This window comes from Myotis myotis, unplaced genomic scaffold, assembly GCF_014108235.1.
Source record: "Myotis myotis isolate mMyoMyo1 unplaced genomic scaffold, mMyoMyo1.p scaffold_m19_p_14, whole genome shotgun sequence".
NCBI lineage: Eukaryota > Metazoa > Chordata > Mammalia > Chiroptera > Vespertilionidae > Myotis > Myotis myotis.
The window spans coordinates 11719320-11744328 of NW_023416318.1; the positions used below are offsets into that span (position 1 = coordinate 11719320).

General features: G+C 36.9%; 1 protein-coding gene across 6 annotated transcripts in view; it reads left to right on the forward strand.

The window, feature by feature from the left end:
- The window catches only part of EXOC6B (exocyst complex component 6B), a 537234-nt gene that overhangs the window by 258041 nt on the left and 254184 nt on the right, over window positions 1-25009 (forward strand). For all 6 annotated transcript variants that reach the window (XM_036334133.1, XM_036334135.1, XM_036334136.1 and 3 more), the window contains 2 exons: window positions 23772-23855; window positions 24192-24238. In XM_036334133.1, the coding sequence (XP_036190026.1) occupies window positions 23772-23855; window positions 24192-24238 (131 nt within the window). The remainder of the gene's footprint in view (window positions 1-23771; window positions 23856-24191; window positions 24239-25009) is intronic.

A 25009-nucleotide genomic window follows, 5' to 3' on the forward strand; every position in this document is an offset into this window, starting at 1 on the left:
CCCTATCGACCCTGCCTTGAGTGTGACGGGGGCGGTGCCCCCACCCCCAATCGGCTCTACCCTGAGCGTGACTAGGGGTGGCATCGCAACCTCCCAATCGCCCTGCTCTGTGTATGACAGGGGGCGGCGCCCCAACTCCCCAATCGGCCCTGCTCTGAGCCCGACCAGGGGCTGCACCTAGGGATTGGGCCTGCCCTCTGCCACCCGGGAGCAGTCCTAAGCCAGCAGGTCATTATCTCCCGAGGGGTCCCAGACTGCGAGAAGGCACAGGCTGGGCTGAGGAACCCCCTCTCCCCACCAAGTGCACAAATTTTTGTGCACCGGGCCTCTAGTATATATATAAAAGCCTAAGCGACTGTTTGATCTTTCGACCATTCAATCTTTCTTTTTTTTTTTTGTCGCTAATAACTCAATTTTTAAAATGAAATGTATTATAATAAACAAGGACTTTATAATTATTCCTTGTGTGTGTATACATTTTGGGGGGACACCCTATATAAATTCTTTTTTTTTTTTGCTTTTATATTGCTGAAAATATTATAAAGAGTAGTACATTTGTCTTCTTTATTTTTCCCCCTTGACCTTCCCCCAGCCTCCCCTACCCCCCAGTGTCTTGTTTCCATTGGTAATGCTTATATGCATGCATACAAGGCCTTTGGTTGATCTCTTACCCACCCCCCAACCCTCCCCAGCCTTCCTGCTGTAGTTTGACAGTCTGATTAACGCTGCTCTGTCTCTGTATCTATTTTATTCATCAGTTTATAATGTTGACCATTCAATCTTTCGCCCGTTCGATCTTTTGACCATTCGACCGGTAGCTATTACACACACGGACCACCAGGAGGCAGATGCTTAACACACAGGCATGGAAACATGGAACAGACTGATGAATCTCAGAGGGAAGGAGGGAGGGCAGTAAGAGATTAACCAAATATCTTATATGCATATTAGAGGTCTGGTGCACAGATTCATGCACTGGTGGGGGTCCCTTGGCCTGGCCTGTGGGGATCGGGCCAAAACCGGCAGTCTGACATTCCCCCAAGGGGTCCTGGATTGAGAGAGAGCAATTATTCTCTCTCTCTCCCTTCTCTCCCCCCCTCCCTGCCCCTCTTTCAAAAAAAAATTAATAAAAACATATACTTTGGGTCATGATTTAAATAAATACAGTTGACACTTGAACAACATGGGGTTAAGGACACCAATCCCCCTTGGAGTTGAAATTCTGCATATAATGGTGTGTAGCTGAGAATAGTCATACGCATCTAGACAAGGCTGGCTCCATACTGGGAAGCCAGAATGGGAAATATCCTTTTTTCTTTTTCAATTCTTTTTAACTAGTGTTGAGAATTTTGAAATGGAGTTGTTGGAAAAAAGACCAGTCAGTCTGAGAATATTGTTTTTACTGTGCTTTATATATTGAGCAGAGACAAAGAAGTATGAGACATATTCTTACATTTAAAAAATTGATATATTTAAGATTTGAGATAACTATTAAGATATATGCAAATTTCCTAATTTGGGTAAGGGCTTCTATGAAATATCCACGTCAAAAATCATACTGAATGATTAAACTTTAGAAGGATTCTGAATAAAGTCAGGAAAAAGACAGAAATACAATGACAAAGATGCCATTTACTACCCATCATGTTCATTATTCCCAAGGTTCTAAGGCCCAGAAAAAGAAATTAAAAAGAGAGAAGATAGTATTAAAAACTCGTACAACATACACAATAGCATTTTTCTAAAGCACAATTGAAAATAAATAAACCTTTCGACTGGTTATATAGAAGTTAACCTAAAAAATGTACAAGGCCTTTACGGGGGGAAATGTCAAAATCCTATTAAAGGATGTACAGGAAGCACTGAATAAATGAAGAGAGGTCTATTTTTTAAAATAGATAGGATGTCTGGACATTGTAAAACATTCAGTTTCTCCCCAATTTAATTTATAAAATCAATGAAATTCAAATTATAATCTCCATAGGAAGTTTGTGGTAACTTGGCAGCCCTTTTTATAATTCCTTCAAGGTTACTGTGCTGTATAGGCTAGTGCAGCTGTGGGCAAACTGCGGCCCGCCGGCCGGATCCGGCCCGTTTGGCTGTTCTATCCGGCTCTCGGAGCCGAAAGAGCGGAGGGTTCTCTTGCTCTCCCCTCCGCTCCTTCACCAGCAGCAGTGTTAACATGGCAACGTCGGGAAACACGGCCGCAGCACCTTCTTCTGAGTCCAGTTTAAGAACCCATTGTGGCTCTCGAGTCAAAAAGTTTGCCCACCCCTTGTAGTGGCTTGTTGTCTAGACCTGCGGCTACATTGTGATGGCCCGGACTCCACAAGAAGTTCTCCTTTATTTCCATAAGGCTACATTTAGGAGGGTGTTTATTTTGGCATTGTTTCTGATAGCAAGTAGTGGAGGCAAGCTAGGTGTTCATCTGGGGGACTGGAGGAGTAAAAATAGTATTTACTTATGATTGTAATATGCAACATATACAAGCAATTGTAAATTACAAATAATAGTTATATATCACAGTATAAATATTTCAGAAATATGGTGCTGGGCAATTCAAGTAAGAAACAATTCCATTGGTAGCTTAAAATAATTTGTGTAAATGAAAACAAATCCATGAAATAACACTCTACGTACTTTTTTCAAGACACATTTTTTATATAAGTAAATATTAAAGGTTCATTTGAATAATGTTTGAGTGCTTTGCCGATAAAGGGATTGGGATTAGAAATGTGGTATACAAGAGAAAAAAACAAAATTTACTAATATATACCTAACAGTATGTCTTGAACTGGGGTAGTAGTATAAAATCAATCAATTCTTTGGAAATGATAATAAAATGCTCTAAACTGTTTCTACTTGAATGTCACATTATCAGACCAATGCCATTAGCATTTCTGAAAAGTCTGGGAATTTCTTGTTTCACTCCCCCTTCCTTAAAAATAAAAAAATATATTTTAATTGATTTTAGAGAGGAAGAGAGAGGGAGAGAGAGAAAGAAACATCAGTGATGAGAGAGAATCATTATCAGCTGCCTCCTGCACACCCCCTACTGGGGAGTGAGCCTACAAACTGGGCATGTTCCCTGACCAGGAATTGAGCTGTGACTTCCTGGTTCATAGGTTGATGCTCTACCACTGAGCCACACTGGCTGGGCTTCCTTAAAAATCTTAACAGAATTGCCACTAACATGGGTGGAATATTTTATATATTTCTTCTTTTCTGTGCAACTTGAAAATCAGTAGTTCTTTTTAAGGTCATTCATGTACATACATATCAGTCCACATAAAGTTGTTTCCTTACCTATTTTGGAGATCTGTTTTGATGCTTATAGCCACAAGTATGTACGCATCCAGTATGCCTAAGTGCATTTTAGCCATCATACATTCTTTAAAGGTCACACTTCCAAAGGAAAAACAGCTATACCAAAAATAAACGAAGTAGCCACATCTTTAAAACAACTATACTTTATTCATTCAATAAATTTATTTTGCAGAAATATTTTATTTTATATGGGTAGATTTCAGACCAGTTAGCACTCTAGGCTTTGAAGAGATGCATGAGGTTCCTTATTTGAAAAATAGAGAAAAGTTCCTTGCTGTAAGTTTCAGCACCTTTGTGAACATGAATGACATTGAGAAGGTCCTTGTTCTTAAACAGGGAAAAAGATGCAAATTATATGATTAGCAAGTTTTCCCTTTCCATTTTAGGCTTTTCATCTGCAATCAATATGAAACACATTTCTTCATTAAAACAAACAATTTTGATGGAAGTTTCTTGAAGCCACACTAGGCCTGTCTACCTCCTCTGAAGTTTAGTGTGATTTAGTCTTGAAATTTTGATTTGAGGGAGTGGAGAGTTTCAGAAGAAAACCTTCATCCATTATTGGAGGGAAAAAAAACTATGCATGTCAGGTTGCTGGAAGTAGCGTCTATGGAAGTAGACAGAAAAAGCTGCATGGGAAAGGGTGGTAGAGTAGAAACAACAAACGCTGGTATCAGACACATTTGTCTTGCTGTCAGTGAACTTTGTAACTGTGGCTTTCAGTTTTGTTACAGGGATGGAAAAATGTACTTTAAAGAGTGGTTGAGAAGAATAATTGAGATAATAAGGTTGTTTTTATAGAGCACATAGTAGTCATAGTGGTTGCTCGATATATATTAATTCTTTGTAATATTTCATAAGGCATATATGTAAGCTTGCTCTTCTACTTCCATCACATCTTAAATTCAACCACATCTCATCAAGACTCTTAGGTCAAGTTTATCTTTATGAATTACATACAGGTGACCCTTAGGTAACATGAATTTGAATTGTGTAAGTCCGCTAATACTGATATTTTTCAATAAAAGTGTACAGTTTGTAAATGTGTTTTCTCTACCTTATGATTTTCTTAGTAACGTTTTCTATAGCTTACTTTATTATAAAGGTACAGCATATAATATAAAACAAAAAATGTGTTAATCAACTGTCTATATTATTGTCAAGGCTCTGGTCAACAGTAGGCTATTAATAGTTAAATTTTGGGAGAATCAAACGTTTATATGCAGAATTTCAACTCCAAGAGGGTTTGGTGTCCTTAACCCCCATGTTGTTCAAGCATCAACTGTATTTATTTAAATCCTGACCCCTAGGATATGTTTTCATTGATTTTTTTTTTTTTTTTTTTTTAGAAAGAGGGGCAGGGTTGGGGGGTGGGGAGAGAGAGAGAGAGAGAGAGAGAGAGAGAGAGAGAGAGAGAGAGAGAGAGAGAGAGAGAGATGTGAGAGGAACATCTATTCGTTGTCTCCTCTATGCACCCTGCTGCCAGTATCAAACTCGAAACCTAGGTATGTGCCCTGACTGGGAATCGAACTTGGTGTGCCGTTCTGATGCTCTAACCAACTTAGCTGCCTGGCCAGGGCCTCAACAGTTTTTGAACACATGAAAATAGAAAGGTATCGAACTGATTTTCATTAGAAGGAAAGATAGCTTTTGTCTTTTTTTCTCCATTTGACAGTATTAGCTATAGCCCTGAAGTATACTACGTTAACATCCCAAACTGCCGAGTTTTTTTTTAAGTAAGCTTAGGAGCTTCGTGATTTTTCTACTGCACTTTCTTTCTTTCTTTTTTTTTTTTATTATTAGTTAAGGTATTACAAATGTGTCCTCATCCCCCCCATTAACCCCCAACCTCCCCCCCCCCCGCCCCGCACTTTCACATACACTTTATTTCATTTGAGCCTCACAATACCAGTCTGATACAAAGCAGGTTTTATAGAGAGGATCTTATATTGACTTGGTGGTTGAGGGAATTGAGGTGCTGTGAGATTGATTAATTGATCTGCCCAGTGGATCACAGAGCTAGTGACTGGCAAAACTAGGAGCCAAGCCAAGCCTGGGTTTATGAGTTGTATTTGAAGTCTCTTTTTACTTTACTGCGTCAGTGTTTCTCTTTCAGGGGCAAACGCTGTACACTAAGTCAAAAGACTTTTTTTTCATAATGATACATTCTGAGGGTATCAATACAAAATAAATTGTCACTATTTGGACAATATCTGGTCTTTCAAGTTTGAGGAGAAATAATTATTTATAATTTTTTAATTAAGAACGCAATGCTCTTGGTAGTTTCTGGGAAAAGCTATGTTGAAAATAACAGTCATGCCTTACCTTCTAATATTGGCAAAGACCTGGAAACCAGATATAGGAACCTGGAGAAAGACAGTCACATATAAACCACATTGGTTTTGGCCTAGAAAAATGACTGGAGTAGAGAGAGAAGATGGACAAAATATGTTTAATAGTTTGCTCCTTAGATTGGGTGTGTTGCCTTATGCGGAACTCAATATTGTGTTAGTGTCGTCATACAAGGTCTCTTTGGGCCTGTCAGGGTTCTGCAAAGCTATGTGAAATGTCAGCCTTGCTGGGATAATTCTCTACAGTTCATCCTAAGGGTTTATTTTTAATTAGAAATGACCCTGTGCTCTCTGACTGCTCTTCACTCTTGGCCTGGCTTGCTTATGCTGCTGTTTTAAAAGGATCACTGCCAGCCCCAACTTAGGCAGAGCCACACTCATTCTGCATTAGTCTTAGGGTAGATCATCCTTCCCTAGGTTATCAAATAGCCTTTCTTAATGTCTGGCTATTGTGCAGTTTGTTCCAGGACCCGGCTTCATCTGGGCCCTCCGATTCAGAAAAGAGCGACAATTTCCCCTCTTCCCAGGCCTACCTTTATTACTCTGTTAAGGGAGACTTTCAGATGTTTAACTATTTAAAAAAAAAAACTTTCCTTAAAAGTTTCTCCTGTGTAGGGTTCCTTCTGTTGTCTGAAATAATCTCATACAGTTATTCTCAAGTTGCATATTTGGTATTTACAGGGAGGAGTCATCAGGTAGCCAGCCACTTTATCTGTAATCAGAAATGGTAGATGACAGAGTCAACAAAGTATTGGTTTTATGGTCATCTTATTGCTCCTAGGATGGTGAGTTCCTTTCCAGGGGCCAGCACTGCTAACTCTAACCCTGTCTAACTCTAGATATAGTACAGGAACCAGTTTTATTCTCACCTATCAGCTTTGGGGGAAGCACTTTTTTCTTTTTCTTTCTTTTCTTGTGTTCTTTATCTCGGCATCTGGCAGATTCTGTACTAATCTTTCCGCCATTGTGTGCTCTAGGCTCTTTCTGGCCTGACCGGGTGAGATCAGCCAGTGGACTGGAGACATCAATTAATGATGCCTTTGACAAAAGGCAACTAAGGAAATAGCTTTATTTTTTTCCTAAATGTCATTGTTCATTGTTTAAAATATAAGTTTGAAGAAACCGAATTACTCACAATTCCACCCCAATTTTGGTCTGTTTTCTTCCAGACATTATTCTCTGGAATCATATGATATATTTTTTTATAAAATTTTAATTAGACTATATGCTTTCTTTATAATTTTATTTTCTCCCTTAATATATATCATATCACAAATATCTGTTCATGTTAGTAAATATAGGCCCACTATTGTTGCTTTTTTCCACGACATAGGTTTACTTAATACAGTGTTGTTGGAATTAATGATGATGATGATGATGATGGCTACCATTTATTGAGTACTTGTTACATACTAGGCATCATATTATATAACTTGGCTGCTAAGAATCATATATAATTTGCATGCTAAGCATCATCTTACATGACTTGCATACATTGTCTTTGTTAATCCTCATAGCATCCCTGAAAAGTGTACATTTTAATATACTTACTTTGCATGTGGGACAATTGAGACCTAGAGAGATTAAATTGCTTAAGATCGCAAAGCTAGGAATAAACCAGGGTTCTAACCCATACTATTAGAATCTGAATACAAGTTTTTTCAGCTCTAGACATTTTAAAAAATTTTTGTCACTAATCTGGGTATCACTTTAAGTAAAATAATTCAAGTGAATTAAAGGGCATACACGTATTATGATATCTAGCCTTTCAGAAGAGTCTTAACAATTTGCTTCCTGATGTCTAGCCTTTCAGAAGAGTCTTAAAAATTTGCATTCCTTAGCAAAAGAATTTAGGTGTGCAGTTTTACCATATTTTCAGCAATATTGGGTGTTGACTTTTTTCTTTTGCTAATTTAGTAGGCAAAAAAGAAAGTATATTGTGAATTTCATTGACTGTAAAGTCAGTATTGATTGTGGCTTTTTAATAATGTGTAGTGGTCACTCATTTCTTATTTGTGTGCATGAAATGTTTATAATTTATTTATTCAGATAAATACCTTTTTTGTTTGATATGTATTTATGATATTTTCTTAGTTCTTATTTGCTTTTTAATTTTATTTTTAAAATTTTGATTTGTAGAAATTTAAAAATCTTTGTGATCCTATCTATCATTTTTTCCTACTGTGTGTTTTTAAAGTATAATTTGTAACCATTAAAATGTGCAGATTTTAAATATGTAGCTTTCTGGGTTTTAACATATGTGTACACTTGTATCAGTACCACCCAAATCAGGATATAAAACATTTCCATCTCCCACGAAAGTTCCTTCTTGCCCCTTTCTAGTTATTATTAGCCTTCTTCTCCCCCAACAATAGAAACTCTTCTGATTTCTATCACCATAGATTAGTTTTGCCTGTTCTTGAACTTTATATACTTATTACACTAATAAAAGAGAAACATGCAAATTGGTGTCACACTGCTATGCCCACCAGCCAATCAGGATGAGTATGCAAATTAACCCAACAAACATGGCGGTTAATTTGCATATGCAGGTGAGCAGCGAAGCCTGAAGACTCCACCAGAGCAAAGACTGAAGACAACTGAAGACGACTGAAAACTGAAGACTGAAGACGACTGAAGAAGCTTGGCTTCTCCGCTGTGGTTGGAGTGGAGAAGCCTTGAGACTTGCCTTCTCTGCTGCGGTCATGGCGGAGAAGCGTCCAGGCTTGGCTTCTCCGCTGCAGCTGGAGCAAAGGCCTGGGTCCCGGGTGCCGGAGGAAAACTGGTGCTGGCAGCCAGGGGAAGGAAGGCCTATTGCATGAATCTCTTCATGCAATGGGCCTCTAGTAATCATATAATATGTGTTCTTTCTTGTGTAGCTTCTTTCTCGTAACATAATGTCTTTGAGATCCACGCTGTTGCATGTATTGGTAGTTTGATCTTTTTTATTGTGGAATGGCTTTTTATTTTAGGAATATTGATAGACATTTGGTTTTTTCTAGTTTGGGGCTAATGGTGAATCAAACTTCTGTGACATTCTTATGTTAGTATTTTAATTGGACCTAGATGCTCTTTTCTCTTGAGAAAATATCTGGGACCAGAATATTCTAGTTATCTTTTTGTTACTGATTTCTAGATTTCCAATGGAGTCATTTAATATACCCTATAGATTTTTACACTTTGAAACTAATGGAGATTTTATTTATGGTCCAGAATGTAATATAATTTTATAAATGTTCAATCTGTACTTGAAAATAATTCATATTCTTGTTTAATAGAGTGACTACATATGACAGTTCGATTTGCCAATATTTTTTGATTTGGTTCTAACAAAATATATAGAAAATATGTAAGGCTATTATAAATGGAGAAGGATTAAGATGTAAAGGGAAATAGGGTTTCTCTACTTCCCTAGAACTGGGAAAATGGCAGTATCAATAGCCAATGATAAGTTATAGCATGTATATGTAATGTAATGCCTAGGTCATATATATACATGTATATGTATATATACCAGGTGTATATAATATAATATCTAGATTATAATATATTATAATAAATAATATAGATATTATAATATTATATATATAATAACCAATAAAAATATTGTATGAAGAGATAAACTTCAAAACACTATAATAATAAAAGCATAATATGCTAATTAGACTGGACAGCCAAACTTCCTTCCGGATGTCCTTCTGGAAAAAGCCAGGGCTGCGAGGGCCAAGGCAAGCTGCCATGGCTGCGAGGGCCAAGGCAAGCTGCCGGCTGCAAGGGCCGAGCCCCTTGCACGAATTTTATGAATCAGGCCTCTAGTCTATAATAATAAAAGTGTAATATGCAAATTGACCGAACGACTGAACAGCAGAATAACCATCTGGACAACCTTCCAGATGACCACGCTATGACACACACTGACGCCACGCCAGCCAAGATGGGTGCAATGCGATTGGTCTGGGGGCTGCACCATCGCCCCACGATCACCCCACAGAGGGAGGCCCAGGCCACTGGCCGGTGGGGTGATCGATTGGGGAGCGGGGGAGGCAAGAGGTCAGCTTTTTCACCTGCTGGCCCTGCCCCCCACCCAAGTTCCCCGTTCGCCAACTGGCAATCTGAGCCTGCTGGCTGGTGAAAGAGACCAAGAGGGTAGTTAGTGAGCCTCATAGTGACTGGTTGAGTGGTCGTTCTGCTGTTAGAGTCAATTTGCATATTACCTTTTATTATGTAGGCTAGTGCTGGAAGTTCTAGCCAGTGTAGTAAGATAAGAAAAGGAGATAAAAGGCATACAGATTGGAAAGGAAGGCATGTAACTGTCCCTATTTGCAAATAACATGATTGTTAATGTTGAAAACTCCAAAGAATCAAGATAAAACCACCTGATAATAATAAGTGAATATAGCAAGGTGGCAGGATGCAAGCTATACAACAACCAGTTGTATTCCTGAATACTAGCAATGAACATATAGATACCAAAATTAAAAATATAATACCATTATGATCACTCAAAAAATATATGCTTATGTATAAATCTAAAAACACATGTACAGTGTTTGTATCCTGAAGACTACAGGATGCTGATGGATAAAATTAACAAAGATGTAAATACATGGGAAGACAAATTGTGTTCATAGATTGGAAGGCTCAGCACAGTAGAGATAGATATCAGTTTTTTCCAAGTTGATACACAAATTTAATGAAATTCTTATCAAAATCCCAGCAAATTTTTATAGATATGGACAAGATTATTCTAAAATTTGTATGTAAAGTTAAAGAAGTTAGAATAACTAAAACAAATTTTGAAAAAGAAGAATAAAGTGGAAACATCAATGTACACAATTTCAAGATTTATTATATAGCTACAGTAATCAAGACTGTGCTGAGGGACAGTTGGGACAGAGTAGGGAACCCAGAAATAGACTCACAAAAGTATTTGACAGAATTGCAAAAGCAATTCAACAAATGGTCCTGGAATAATTGGATAGTCATAGGCTAAAATTCACTTAAAATGGATCATGACTGAAATGTCAGCTGCAAAACTACAAAACTTTTAGGACAGCATAGGAGAAATCCTCAGAATCGAGGGATTGACAAGGAGTTTTTAGACTTTATTCCAAAAGCACTCACCATAAAAGAGAAAAATTGATAAACTGTAACTTATCAAAATTAAACAATTTTGCTCTGTAAAAGACTCTCTTAGGAGGATGAAGAGATAAGCTACAGAGTGGGAAACAATATTTGCAAACTTCATACCCAAAAGGCTTTTCTCAGAACCCCCAAATCAAACAATCCAGTTAGGATATAGGCAAAATACAGAAGGAAACAATTCACCAAGGCAGATACATAGGTGGCAAATAAGCACATGAAAACATCTTCTGTTCAGCGCCATTAGTCATTAGAGGAATTAAAAGTAAAGACACAATGAGCTATCAGTACACTCCTATCAGAAGAGTGATGACACCGAAGGCCAGGAAGGGTGCTGCTAAGAATGGAAAATGCTGCAGTCACTCTGGAAAACAGGGAGTTTCTTATAAAACTAACGATGCAACTGCCATATGACTCCGTAGTGGCATTCCTGGCCTTTTATCCCAGAGAAATGAAAACTTAGTGCAGGTATTTTCTATACACGAATGTTGATAGCAGCTTTATTCATAACTAGAGACCCAGTGCACTAAATTCATGCAGGGGGGGGGGCCCTCAGCCCTGCCTGCCACAACGCCAGCATCCCTCGCCCTGGCCTGAGGCCCCTCCCCTCCCTCTGCGTGTCCGGGGCCCCTCCTCTCCCCTCCCTTCGTGCGGCCAAGGTGCGGACGCTGGGCTCGCGTTGCCGGGGTAACACCACCAGTGTCCCACCCTGGCCACTATGGGCACTGCCATCTTTGTCACGGAGTGATGGTTAATTTACATATTACTCTTTTATTAGATAAGATAGCCCCAAACTAGAAACAGCTCTGATGTCCTTCAGTAGGTGAATGGTTAAGCAAACTGTGGTACATTTATACCATACCATGGACTAATATTCAAATATAAAGGAGAGAATTATTGATATATACAACAACCTGGATGACTCTTCAGAGATTTATGCTGAGTAAATGAGCCAACTTCAAAAGGTTACATATTATAAAAATTCTATTTATGTAAGATTCTTAAAATGAAAACATTGTAGTAATGGCAAACAGAGTAGTGCTTGCCAAAGATTAAGTAAGGGGTTGGAAATGAGGGAAGTGGGTTTGGCTCTGAAAAGGAAACAAGGGATTCTTACAGTTTTGGAAATGTGAATCTTCACTGTTGATAACCTGCCTGTACTATACTTTTTGAAAATGTTTACTATTGCAGAAGCTGGGTAAGGCACATGGCAGCTGTCTATTATTTCTATTAACTGCATGTGAATTCACAATTCTCTCATAGTAAAATGTTTAATTTTAAAAATTGGTATTTTATTCAACTTTTAATTTTCTTTTTTTAACTTGTATTCATATATATATATGTATATATATATATATATATATATATATATATATATATATATATGTGTATATATATATACACTATATACTAGAGGCCCAGTGCATAAAATGTGTGCATGGAGGGGGTGTGTGTCCCTCAGCCCAGCCTGCACCCTCTCCAATCTGGGATCCCTCTCACAATCCAGGACTGCTGGCTTCCAACCGCTTGCCTGCCTGCCTGATTGCCCCTAACTGCTTCTACCTGCCAGCCTGATTACCCCCCTAACCACTCCCCTGCCAGTCTGATTGCCCCTAACTGCCTTCCCTTGCCAGCCTGATCACCCCCTAACCACTCTCCTGCCAGCCTGATTGACACCTAACTGCTCCCCTGCTGACCTGATTGTCCCTAACTGCCTTCCCCTGCTGGCCTGGTCACCCCCAACTGCCCTCCCCTGCAGGCCTGGTCCCCCCCAACTACCCTCCCCTGCCAGCCATCTTGTGGCCACATGTGGGCGGCCATCTTGTGTGTTGGAGTGATGGACAATTTGCATATTACTCTTTTATTAGATAGGATATATATATTTTACCAAATGTTGGTCTAATGTTTGTTGTCCACTTTGTCTGTTTTTAGAAAAATCTGCGTATTTTTCTATCTAAAGCTCAGTATGACAGATTTTTATTGTTAGATTCTAAATTTTCTGTTTCTGTAAAGCATTTGTAACAGAGGGCAGGAGAGGGGGGACAGCATAGATTTATTTATACAGAATTTCCCCAATCCTCATTTAATTGTATAAAGGGCTGTTTTTGGGGGTATGTGTGGCAAATTTGATTTTGAAATGCTGGGAGCAGCCATGTGTCTTTAATAAAACAGCCATTATATACATTTATGTATCATAAAAATAATGTGTATAGCTCTTTCAGTTTATAAAAGTAGTACTTCTACTGAACCTCAGATTTTGTGCTTTTCCTGGCATTGGTTTTCTTTATATGCTTGGGATATAGCTTTTAAGTGACTACTTAAAAGCTATATCCCTGAGTCTTTTGGTATAAAATCCTATACTGTACCTTCTGGGAAGCCAGTGCTTTTCATTGTGAGGACTGTTAGTAACATCATTGCCTTCATCTCCATGAAGTGATTGTGTGGAACAACTGTGAGATGCTGGTTTGATTTGTATGTACATTTTTAGATGCCACATTTTCCTACTAGCTCTCTGATAATTGTTCAGAGGCCATACTCCTTTTGGCCATGTGAAAAAAATGAAGAGAGTTTTGGGGAAATTTTAAACTTTCAAATTGTGAAGTGCTTGAACAGTTTAAAAGATGGACAGGTGTGAGTTAGAAGAGACTTCCCTTAAAAATTGGCAAGTATGAAACTGGGCAGTTGAATAATAACTTTGGAAAGCTATCAACATTGGTAATAGTTCTTTGGAGAAAATTCAAAAAGCCTCATTGTTCCACTCTAATTAAAGGAATAACTTTCCTTCTTGTCATGTGTATAGACCCACCTCCCTAAGAATTTTTGGTGTCCCATTGTTGGGCAATTAATTTGGTGTACTTTTTTGCTCACATATTCTTGGATTCCTTGGTTATTATAAGGGACAACCCTATAAAATGATGGATGAGGGTGTGCGTTATTCAAATCATAGTGCCTTTTTCCTTAATAGAAAAATAACATGCAGTTTAATTATTTTGTACTAAAAGCTATGTTACATATTAAAATTCTCTTGTGAAGATGGATATTAGCTGAACCTATTTGGGGTAATCATGTCATAATATATGTAAATAAGACCATCATGTTATACCCCTTAAGCTTATGCGATTATATATATAAATTTTCAATAAATCTGGAAAAATAAAACATTCTCTTGCTAAATATCCGCAAATGGATTAAATCTATTATATTTGTATTATAATATAATAATGGCACATTAAGGTACACGTTACTTGCAGATTATTCAAGTTAGGGTTTCTCTAACAAAAGGGACATTTATCTTAAAAGTGAAATCCAAATTTTTCTCTGATCAATTACCTTAATCATAGAGGAAGTCTAGGTGTTTGTTCTAACCAGGTATCTAGGTTGTAATTTTAAGCAGTTTGGTTTGCTAAGCATGATTAAGACACTGTTCCCTTTGAAGTATACCCTTTTGCTTCTAAGGTACAACTGTTTATCATCTTGGGTCAAAGGTTATAAAAAGTAGTCATCAATTAAAGCTTTATTGGTTGTAATTGGAAATGCTATGAAAGGAGCCAGCCAAACTGAATTTGATAATAAAAGACTCTTTGTTAAAATATTTAATAAATTAACACTCTCTCTTGGAAGGGGGAAGCTAATTACAAAGCCCACGATTGTTAATCATAATGTTTACTTTTTTCAAAAGCACAGCCTCAACTACTCCATAATCATTAAACGTCAGATTTCTTCTTTTTTCTTTTCTTTTAATTCCTACAGACTCTGTCATTCCTGGAGGGGATGATCTTTTCTATGGCTCAGGCTGGGGATATGGCAGAAGGAGGAAATGCCAAGACAAACATAAGTTGTAAGGGCCATCTTAAAAATAAACAGCACTCTGTTAGAAGGTCGGATTGCCTTTGCTGTTTTCAAAAAGGATCAGCTGTTTATGTAGATTCATTTAGTAGGCTAATTGAATGGTATCAAGAATTGAGCATACCTAGTTTGTGTGTGTGTGTGTTTTTTTCGAGGTGTTTTGACAGTGTTGTGGTTCTTGAATTTTAGACACTTTTCGAAGCCCTGATATAGGGAAGGGGAGCTGCGACACATATTACCATCACGGCTCTTGAATGACCTTGCATGGGAACTCTAAGAATGGGCTTTTACATCTGAGAATGACATGTTTCTAGGTTTAAGCAATAGAGGGCATCTTGGGTTTGTTCTTTATACATGTTTCTGTAGTCTAATCTTGAGGGCAGTTCTAATGAAAGAAAATCCTGCTTTAGACCTGCAGTGCAAATTAGCCATATGGTGAAATGTAATATCCCGCTGCATGTCATTATGGGGCCCTATGAAAAGTGCTCCTCTTTTCACATGGAAGCAAATTAAAATGGCCCTTTCAGGTTTTTTCCCCCCTTTAAATAAACTCCCCCAAAACTCTGAATAAACCTGTCTTCACTTGGAAGCCGGGACAGTTAAAAGGGAGTTCTCCAGCTGCAGTCAGGGTGGTGAAATTACAGGCTTTGCCCAAGACCAAATGGAAATATTGCTTCCTGTAGGCAAAGCTGAAAGAACAATGGTATGTGCTTCCCTTCTTTCATTTTCACTCCCTTGTTTCTTTGTGTATTTGTCTTTAGCTGCTTCTCAATCCAAGGGTTACTTTTCTGTTATTGTGATTGATTAGATGGAATTGGCCCACTCTCCAGTAGACTCCATATCAATCTTTACCTGGAGAGACCCCCTAGATGAAGGACTGTTTAGCCAAATAATTGCACAGTAAATATTTAAGGAAGAGGATAGGTTTGTCCCTCTTTGCCTATTGTATAGCCCATATGAAGTAGCATTGTCCCAACATAAGTTTTTCTCCCTTTTTCAAAACTAGCATGTAGATACCACTAATGTTTGGTGGCATATGGGGCTTAGTAATCATGTGAAAGGTTTAGGGTGTCTGTGCATGGTACATATTATTATTATCTTTTATGAAGACAAATCAATGGAAAGGTCTTTCATCTGGCCTCCCACCCCCTCCCTCAAGAGCAAGGTCACATGATCCTGACTTATTTGTTTACTAGTGCACATTTGTAATTTCTAGTAGCTAAAATTTGACTTTTGAGCTTTTACAAACAAACAAACAAAATAATCCTCTTTCATTTGCCCACACTGAGTGGCAATACTGTGTGTGTTTCCTATGTTTATATCCAGACAAGTGTCTAGACACATAAGGAATTAAAGTTGTCACTTATGTTTTTATTTTTAAACATTTATTCTAAACCCTTGTTTGTTCCAGCATTTTTGAGAAGGTTTATAGCATGTGTTTGAAGAAAGGGAGTTGGAACAGTGTTGTGCAATAAAAGTGGATCATACGCAATTATGTTGTTTGAGAAAAGATTTTTGCGTGCAAAAGTCAGTGAGAAGAATATGTACAATATGATCTGATTTATATGTGTGTTAATATACTGTACATATGTGTGTATGTATGTGAAATATCTGTCTTTAGAATAGGAAAAGGTCTGTAAGGGAGTATACTAAAAACAGTAGTTATCTCCAGGTGATGGAGTTATGAATGACTTATTTTTCTCTTTTTGCCTGATCTTTATTTGTTTTTTCTAAGGCACATATTTTAATTTTGTAATTAATAATAATTTAAAAAGAGATAGATAATATAGAAAACACAGCTAAAAGCAAAATATTTTAAAAATCCCAAACAGTTTCTGGCATAGCCTGATAAGTGGGTCATTTCCTGGTAAAAATCTAGTGCTGGATTTAATGATTAGACTTAGGGAATTGTCAATGGCTTTTGGAGCGTTTGACTATTAGCACCTTTCTCCAAGTTTATCACTAAAAATGATATAATAGTTAAATCAGATATGAATTTAGAGGATAAAGTACCCAGGAAGTTGAAGAAGAGATTAACACTCCCTGGAGAATATTTCTTTCTCTTGTTTTAACAGTAAGTAAAAATAGGATATATTCTTTGATCATTTAGTTTTTCTTAGTTGTTCTATAAATGAATGGCAAAAATTTGCTGTAGAGATTTCTTTATAATGTAAACTAAAATCTAGGTTAAATTTCAGATGGGATGTACACATTTAACATAGAAAATATTAAACCAAGTCTTGCTTGGCTTCTAAGTTTTTCTTAAAATTTACTAAAATACTTTAGATGCATTAAAATCTGGAAACTTACAACATTAATAAATGAGGATGATAATCAACATTGCATTGTCTGAATTTGAATAAGATTTGCTCTAACTTTAGAGCTGATTGAATGGATTGAAAAGTCCAGTAGTAGAGTGATGTGTGTTTTGCTGCCCTAAACAGAGCAAACTTTAAAAAGTCAGAGGACACTTTATCTCTTTTCCACTGTATGCCTTTTTGCCTGAAAATGCAATCCTGAATTGATGAATACATTGGTTGTCCACCCCTGTATGCATGGATTCTCCTTTTGAAGGCTTCTAGACTGTGGGGTGGGTGGGAAATAGGAACTTTGGTGGCAGCCCAGTTCCTCCTGTGCTGGCGAATACGTAATAGTGCTTATACAAGGGCACAGATAAGGATACCCTATATAATTGTAATTTTCACTCACTTTAAGAAGTTCAGAGAGTGTAACATGAGAGCTGTGTGGTAGGAGAATGTTTATCCATATTTCGTGAACCTAGTAGGCCAATTGCTTGCTTGACACGAGTATCAGTTTGTGGATAGTCTTTGAAACCGCTTTGGTCCTGCGCACATCATCCTGCTATAAATTGCCACTTCCATAAGGATGTTTGATCTACTGCCAGATGAACGGTGAGTGGGCCAAAGGCAAACCACAAACCAAATCTGTGGTCCAGAAAGTGCTTCTGTTGTTCAAAATAGAGCAATTGGGAAAATGAAACAATACAAAGCAAAATTTGAGACCTGAAAAATCATACAGGATAAAAAGGGACAGGGAATATTATTCTAAAAATTTCAGAGGAAACATGATTCTAAAAATCATTTTCTATAAGAACCAAAAGAAAATTTTAGAAAGTTGTTTGGTGTGAAGAAGTCATAATCTCTATGAAACGGGAACAAAATTCTTTAAAAGACTAAAATGGTCCTATGGAGATAGAAAACCAACAGGATGAGATAAGTAGGAATAATTACAAAGAAATGATTTTTGTAATAGCAGATAAAATATATATATGAAAATGAAGTCTTAAAAGAAAATATTGATTAATATCTTATTCACAGTTTTAATGATTTATTGAAAGACATGTATATTGAATGGCATTTATGTGCCAAGCATGGCATAGGGTCTGGGAACACAACAATAAATAACACAAACAAAAAATGTGTTTTCATGGAGCTTGCATCCAAATGAAATGGCACAAACTAGAAAACAGCATTATCAGATGGAGATATATGCTACGCAATGAATTAAAAGTGGGCTATGTGTTAGGCATCACTTTTCATTTTAAATTGAGTAGTAGAAAAATCTTCTCTAAGTAGTTGGCATTTAAAGCAATATTTTAATTATAGGAGAGAGGCAGACTTTTTTTTTTTTTTTTTGGTGTCACTTGGGATTCTTGTGTTAGGTTCTTTTGTACTTTCATTCTACAGATATTCCTTATATTATCTCATTTTCTCCTAGGCTTCAGTTACCATCTCTCTGCTAATGATTCTGCAATCCATTATCGGTAGCCTAGCTCTTTCCCCTGAGCTGTAGACCCAATTACGCCTGCTCCCAAAAACTTAGCACTTGAAACTCACAAACTAAACATGTCCAGTACAGAGGAGGACATTATCATCAATATCCCCAGATACAGTCAGTTCTTGTTATTCATGGTAGTTCTGTTCTATAAAGTCACTATAAACACTGAGTTAATGAATACTGAGCCATTGCACCTAGGGAAATAGAGGGTTATGTTTCTGTGAGCTTCTGATCACAACATTTTCATCAGCCAATCAATTTATAACCTTGTTTTATGTGTGTTTCTCTTTAAAGACACATTATTCAATATATATTATTGATTCATTAATATTGAATTCATAGTCAACAGCATTATAACTCATTCCTGAATGAAGCTTATTTAAAACATGTGTTTTCTCCATAAGGCACATCTTGCCTTATTATTTTTTAAATTTATCTTTATTGTTGATAGCACTACAGATGTCCCCTGTGTTTCTGTTACCCGCCCCCCCATTGGCCCCCTCCACCCCACACACGCCCCTCCTAGGCCTTTACCAAACTATTGCCTGTGTCTGTGGGCTCTGCATATAAGTTCCCAGGCTAATCTCTGCCCTCCACATCCCAATCCTGCTTTCCTTCTGAAATGTGTCAGTCTGTTCCATGCTTCTATGCCTTTGGATCTATTTTGTTCCTCAGTTTATTTTGTTCATTAGATTCCACATATGAGTGATACCTTTCTCTGACTGGCTTATTTTGCTTAGAATAATACTCTCCAGATTCATCTAAGCTGTTGGAAATGGTAAGAGTTCCTTCTTTTTTTAAATAGCTACGTAGTATTCCATTGTGTAGATGTACCACAGCTTTTTATTCACTCGTCTGCTGATGGGCACTTAGGCTGTTTCCAAATCTTAGCTATTGTACTGCTATAAACATAGGGGTGCATCTATTTTTTTGATTGGTGTTTTGGGTTTCTTAGGATATATTACTAGAAGTGGGATCACTGGGTCAAATGGGAGTTCCATTTTTAATTTTTTGAGGAAACTTCATACTGTTTTCCACAGTGGCTGCACCAGTCTGCATTCCCACCAGCAGTGCACAAGGGTTCCTTTTTCTCCACATCCTCGCCAACACTTGTTGTTTGTGGATTTGTTGATGGTAGCCACTCTGACAGGTGTGAGATGGTACTGCACTGTAGTTTTAATTGTATCTCTCTGATGTTTAGTGATGTTGAGAATTTTTTCATATGTCTCTTGGCCATTTGTATGTCCTCTTTGGAGAAGTGTGTGTTTAGCTCCTCTGCCCATTTTTTTGATTGGATTGTTTGTCTTCCTTTTGTTGAGTTGTATGAGTACTTTATATATTTTGAAAATTAACCCTTTATCAGATGCATCATTGGCAAATATGTTCTACACCTGAAACTAATATAATGTTATATGGAAATTATAGTTCAGTTAAAAAAAAAGAAGCACAAATACAAAAAATGTGGCACTAGATAGACTATGAAAAGGATAGTTGTTTATATATAGTATGTAAACAAAAATAAGAAGGCAGAGCATTGCTTTGTTCAGCCTCAGCCAGGAACGTGTGCATCAGGCAACTCAAATTTTTTACTACTCTGCATATACCCCTAAATGACCATGAAAGAGTCACAAGAATGGGTTTTGGGGTTATAAATAAATTTTAACAAGTAGGCAAATTTACAAATATGGAATCCACGAATAGTATTTGACTGTATATTCTTTCTCGTATGTTTCCTTTCTTATTAAATGGCACCACCGTCAAACTAGTTCCCAGTTAGAAACCTCACATCAGCCTTCTTTCCTTCCTGTATCCAATCAATCATTGGCTTGTACCTCCTAAATATATGTCAGATTCTGACTGATCTTTTTGTATCTAACTTCCCCTTTCTTTATTCTATGCATTACATTAAACTTCCACGTGTCAAAAACTCTTAAGCCTTTAGAGTTCAAGTCCAAATACCTTAACGTCATCACTCTCATGTAACCCCCGAGTTCCAGCCATAAATAACTTTCAGTCCATGGGATGTGTGATGCCTCTTCTCTGACCCCTTGTGTCTCTATAAGGATCATTCCTTCTCCCCCTTTTTTATTCTTCTGACTTATTCTTTAATTATGAGTATAAATGTCATTTTTTTTCTGGCAAGCCTTCTCTGACATTCCCTCCACTCATTGTACACACACACACACACACACACACACACACTCACTCACTCACTCACTCACACACTCACTCCCTGTAATCCATAAGGTTTTGTAGTTAATTTTAATATAATTGCTTGCTTAATTGTTAGTCTTCCACCATAGACTGTAAATTCTGTGAAGGCAGAAGCAATTCTCAGTGACTATCACCTGGTAATATGGCACTTCATAGATAAGTGACTTGTTTTTCTGTGATATTGTATGTATTAATTATTACAAAGCCTTTGGAGCACTGTAACACTAATGGCACAATGATATAACATGAAAAAACGAACAAACATCTTTTTACTTGCCTGTCTATTGTTTTGTTTCTATTTTGCTTATGCCTTTAATAGCTTTTAAAAAATATTAGTGGTTGAAGGAGTTTGAAGCTGAAGTGGAAATCTCTACTGTTCACATTTGACATGTTTGTGAGTAGGCAGGCACTTCATCAGTTACTCAGCTGCACCGCTCAGACATCTGCTTCTCAAATTCCACCTGTAAGCACCGACTTGACAAAATTGGCAGAGGAAATAGAATAATCAGAGGTGAATGTTTTTTAGCAGCCATTAGGGAAAATCTAACTCATTTTTGTAAATTAGATAAGTTGGTCTTTTCTTATGTTTTTATTCTATTGAGTGATTATTTGAAAGGCAAAATTGTATCTAGTTTAGAATTAAGTAGAGGACCATGATTTGGTTTTTGTATAGAATTTCATCTTGTGTATTTTCTATCATTTATAAAAAAATAATTAAATTAGTATACTATGGTCTAATTAAAGAGAAGGCTTTCCCTAAATTCTCAGCTAAGTGTATCTTGGCTCCAAAGCATGTTGAATATGTAACATCACACCAGAATAATAAAGGGCCTTTAGGACTGTTAACCTTAAAATGAAAAGCCCCTCAGTGTGTACAGAATGTAATTGACATTTAATAATACCACTATGCTGTGAAATGGTGACAAGTGGGGAATAACTTTAACAAACCAACAGGCAGTTTCCACTTCTTAGTTTTTAAATAGAATCATTTGCTACCTCATTAACTTATGGACTAAGAAAGCCTTAAAATAGCTGTCTTAGTGTTTGATTTGATTTTATAGGCAGAAAAACTCAGGTGTGTACAGTTATTATCACTTCAGCATTTTTTAAAACCTGTGTTTTTAAATTACACCAGGGTTCAACAAATCATGACCCATGGGCCAATTCCTACCTCCTGCCTGTTTCTGTATGACCTGTGAACAAAAATGTTTATATTTTTAAATGGTAAAAAAATCAAAAGAAGAATGATATTTCATGACAGGTGGACATTATGTGAAATTCTAATTTCAGTTTCCACAAACATGGTTTATTGGAACCCAACCACACTGATTTATGTGTTGTCTATGGTTGTGTTTGCTCTGCAACGTTAAATAGTTGCAACAAAGACCGTATGGTAACCAAGCCTAAACATACGTACTTACTATTCTGCCCTTTACAGAAAACATTTGGTAACCCCTAAGCTGCACTATTGTGTTTGCATGCTCTACCTTAAATCAAATTCAAAGAAGTCATATTGGATGAAATTCTTCAGACTTCTGGGGACGCGAAGGAAACTGAGCTTCGTATTGCAGGATGTTTATACTTTCTCACATGGGCAGGGCTTTCACTTTCTTCACTGATTTATCTTATTTAATTTTTAAACAGATACTTGCATAGTGGTTATTATTTATCAGACACTGTTCTAAAAGCTTTGTAACTCTTCCAGATCTTCATAACAACTCTGTGTGGTTGGCATCTTTACAAATGAGAAAACCATGGTACATCTATTTGTGAAAGCTAAGTAGTTAAATAGTGGAAGTTACATTACTGAAAGGGGAGTTATATAGCTAGTCATGTGAGTTGTAGAGCTACTAAGGGGCAGAGTCACGGTTTGAATGAAATTGTCCGGTTCCAAAATCATCGCTTTTAACCAGTGTGCAATGCTGTCTCTCCCTTTCCACTCTTGTTCACTTAGAGAAGTCTTGGATTAAAAGTAAAGTTTAGTTATAAGGGAGCATCATGTTTTAAAAGCTTTGAATTTATATTAGTTTTCTTGGGCTGCTGTAGCAAACTGCTACAAACTGTGTAGCTTAAAACAGCAGACATTTGTTCTGTCATAGTCTGGGAGACTAGAAATCCAAAATCAAGGTGTCAAAAGATCACCCACCCTCTCAGACCCTGGATAGAATCCTTCCTTGCATCTTCCTAGCTTCTGGCGGTGGCTGTCACTCCTTGGTGTTCCTTGGCTTGTAGCCGCACTACCCCAGTCTTAGTCTGTGTCACCACATGATGTTCTGTTTGTCTCCTCTCTGTGTCTTTTCTCCTCTCTTTTGAGGACACCAATTACATTGGATTAAGGGCCACCCTGCTCTAGTCTGGCTGCATATTAAGTTAACTAATTGCATCAAGGATGACCCTGTTTCTAAAATGATCACATTAAGAAATCCAGGGAAGGACGTGCATTTTGAGAGGACACTTCAATATAATCCAGTTCCAGAGCTCTTGAGGCAGCCTTTGTTCCTTTAGCACCTACAGGTAAGCCTAGAATTATAAATGAAAAGGGGAAACTATGCACCAAGAATTCCTAGGGCTTTTCCCCTTCCTCTCCTTCCCTTCCCTTTTGTGTCAATTCTGTGCTAGAGTATATTCTATCTGGGAAGACTGATTTACTATCCTTAGTTCCTACCTTTTTCCTGCCTCTCTTTGGCCCTTTGCTCATGATTCAGTTTTATTCTAGACATTTTTTCTTGAGGAATGTTCTGTAAGGTTTTTTAAGGAACGTTTTCTCAACTGCTAACCTATGAGAATGTTGGTTTGTCTTTATTCTTGTAAATCTGTGATAGTTGATTCAGAAACCAGCTTTGGTGTTCTTGACGTTGATTTCTGGTAGTTTCCTCTTAAAAATCTTTTCTATCCTTCCCTACAGGATTTGTAAGTAAGGTTCAACAAATGGTAATAGTTATTTTTTCTATGATTACTGTAATTGTTAAAATAGCATATTTTGAGAAAGGTGGGGATGCCTCAGTTACAGACCCTGGGACCTTCTCTTTTCTCATAAAATACTAGAATAATTGGTCCTGTTGTGTCAATACATTTCCTTTCATTTATTTACAGGGCGCCCGGGAAACATTTGAGAACTATTACCGAAAACAGAGGCGAAAACAGGCCCGTTTGGTGCTCCAGCCTCCATCCAACATGGTAGGATCCCCACCTTTATTTTCCTCACCTTTTTACTTTTCTGGTATCTTTTAATTATTTTGCATATGTGCTTAGCAAATTTTTTTTTAACTGTTAGTTTGAGACCACTTTTGATGAATGTAAGAAAATAGCAGCTCTAACATCTATTGATTACCATGTGTCAGGCATTGTTCTAAGTCTCATTTTGTTCTCACTGTAACCCTCTAAAGCAGGTACTGTTATATTTTTCTTATAGTTTTGGGAACTGAGTCTTAAAAAATTAAAAAGCGGATATTAACTCTGTCTTAATGTATCAAAGCATAAATAATAACTTTTTTCTTTTTTACTTTGTTGCAGCATGAAACTTTAGATGGCTACAGGAAGTATTTTAATCAAATTGTAGGGTAGGTATATGCATCTGTGTGCATGTGTGTGTTGAATGTATATTATTTGTGAGACTTGGAAAAATAAATCAAGTTTTCATTATTTTTTAAAAATTTTAAGACAAGATTTATTTAGTCTTGACTTTCTGATTATTTTAAAGGAATGTCCTATTAGTTTCAACATTATATTGTTGCAAAGGAGATTTTATGGATAAAGGGAGAAAAACATTATTATATTTGATGTTTTGTTTATCCATGCTTGGTAAGAGGGAACCAAATAATCAGCAAAAGTTGGCAAACTTTTTCTTAAGTGGCCAGATAGTAAAATATTTTAGACTTACCATGCTGTAATTTTTTTTTTTTTTTTTTTTGTCACAACTGTTCAGCTCTGTTGCAATGCAAGAGCAACTATAGGCACTACTCAAATGAGTGAGCATGGCTGTGTTCCAATAAAACAATATTTATGAAAACACACAGTGGGTTATACCCTCATGTAGAGTATCTGTACTAGTATGGAATTGCAGTCCCCAGATAAACATCCCAAATGTAGGCATCTTATTCTAATTCAGAATATGACTTTGCAGTTAAAAGGAAAAAAAATTGAATTGTTCCATGAAACTTATTTTTTAAGACTAAGATTGTTTCAATGTAATTGATAGTTTTGATTAAAATATACCATAAATACTCTGTATTTAAAGAATTATTATTTTAATTCTATGGAAGTCCTTGATTTTGTTTGTTTTTATATCTGTTTATTTCAGTGATTTACCCATTTTATTTTTTTCCTGGGAA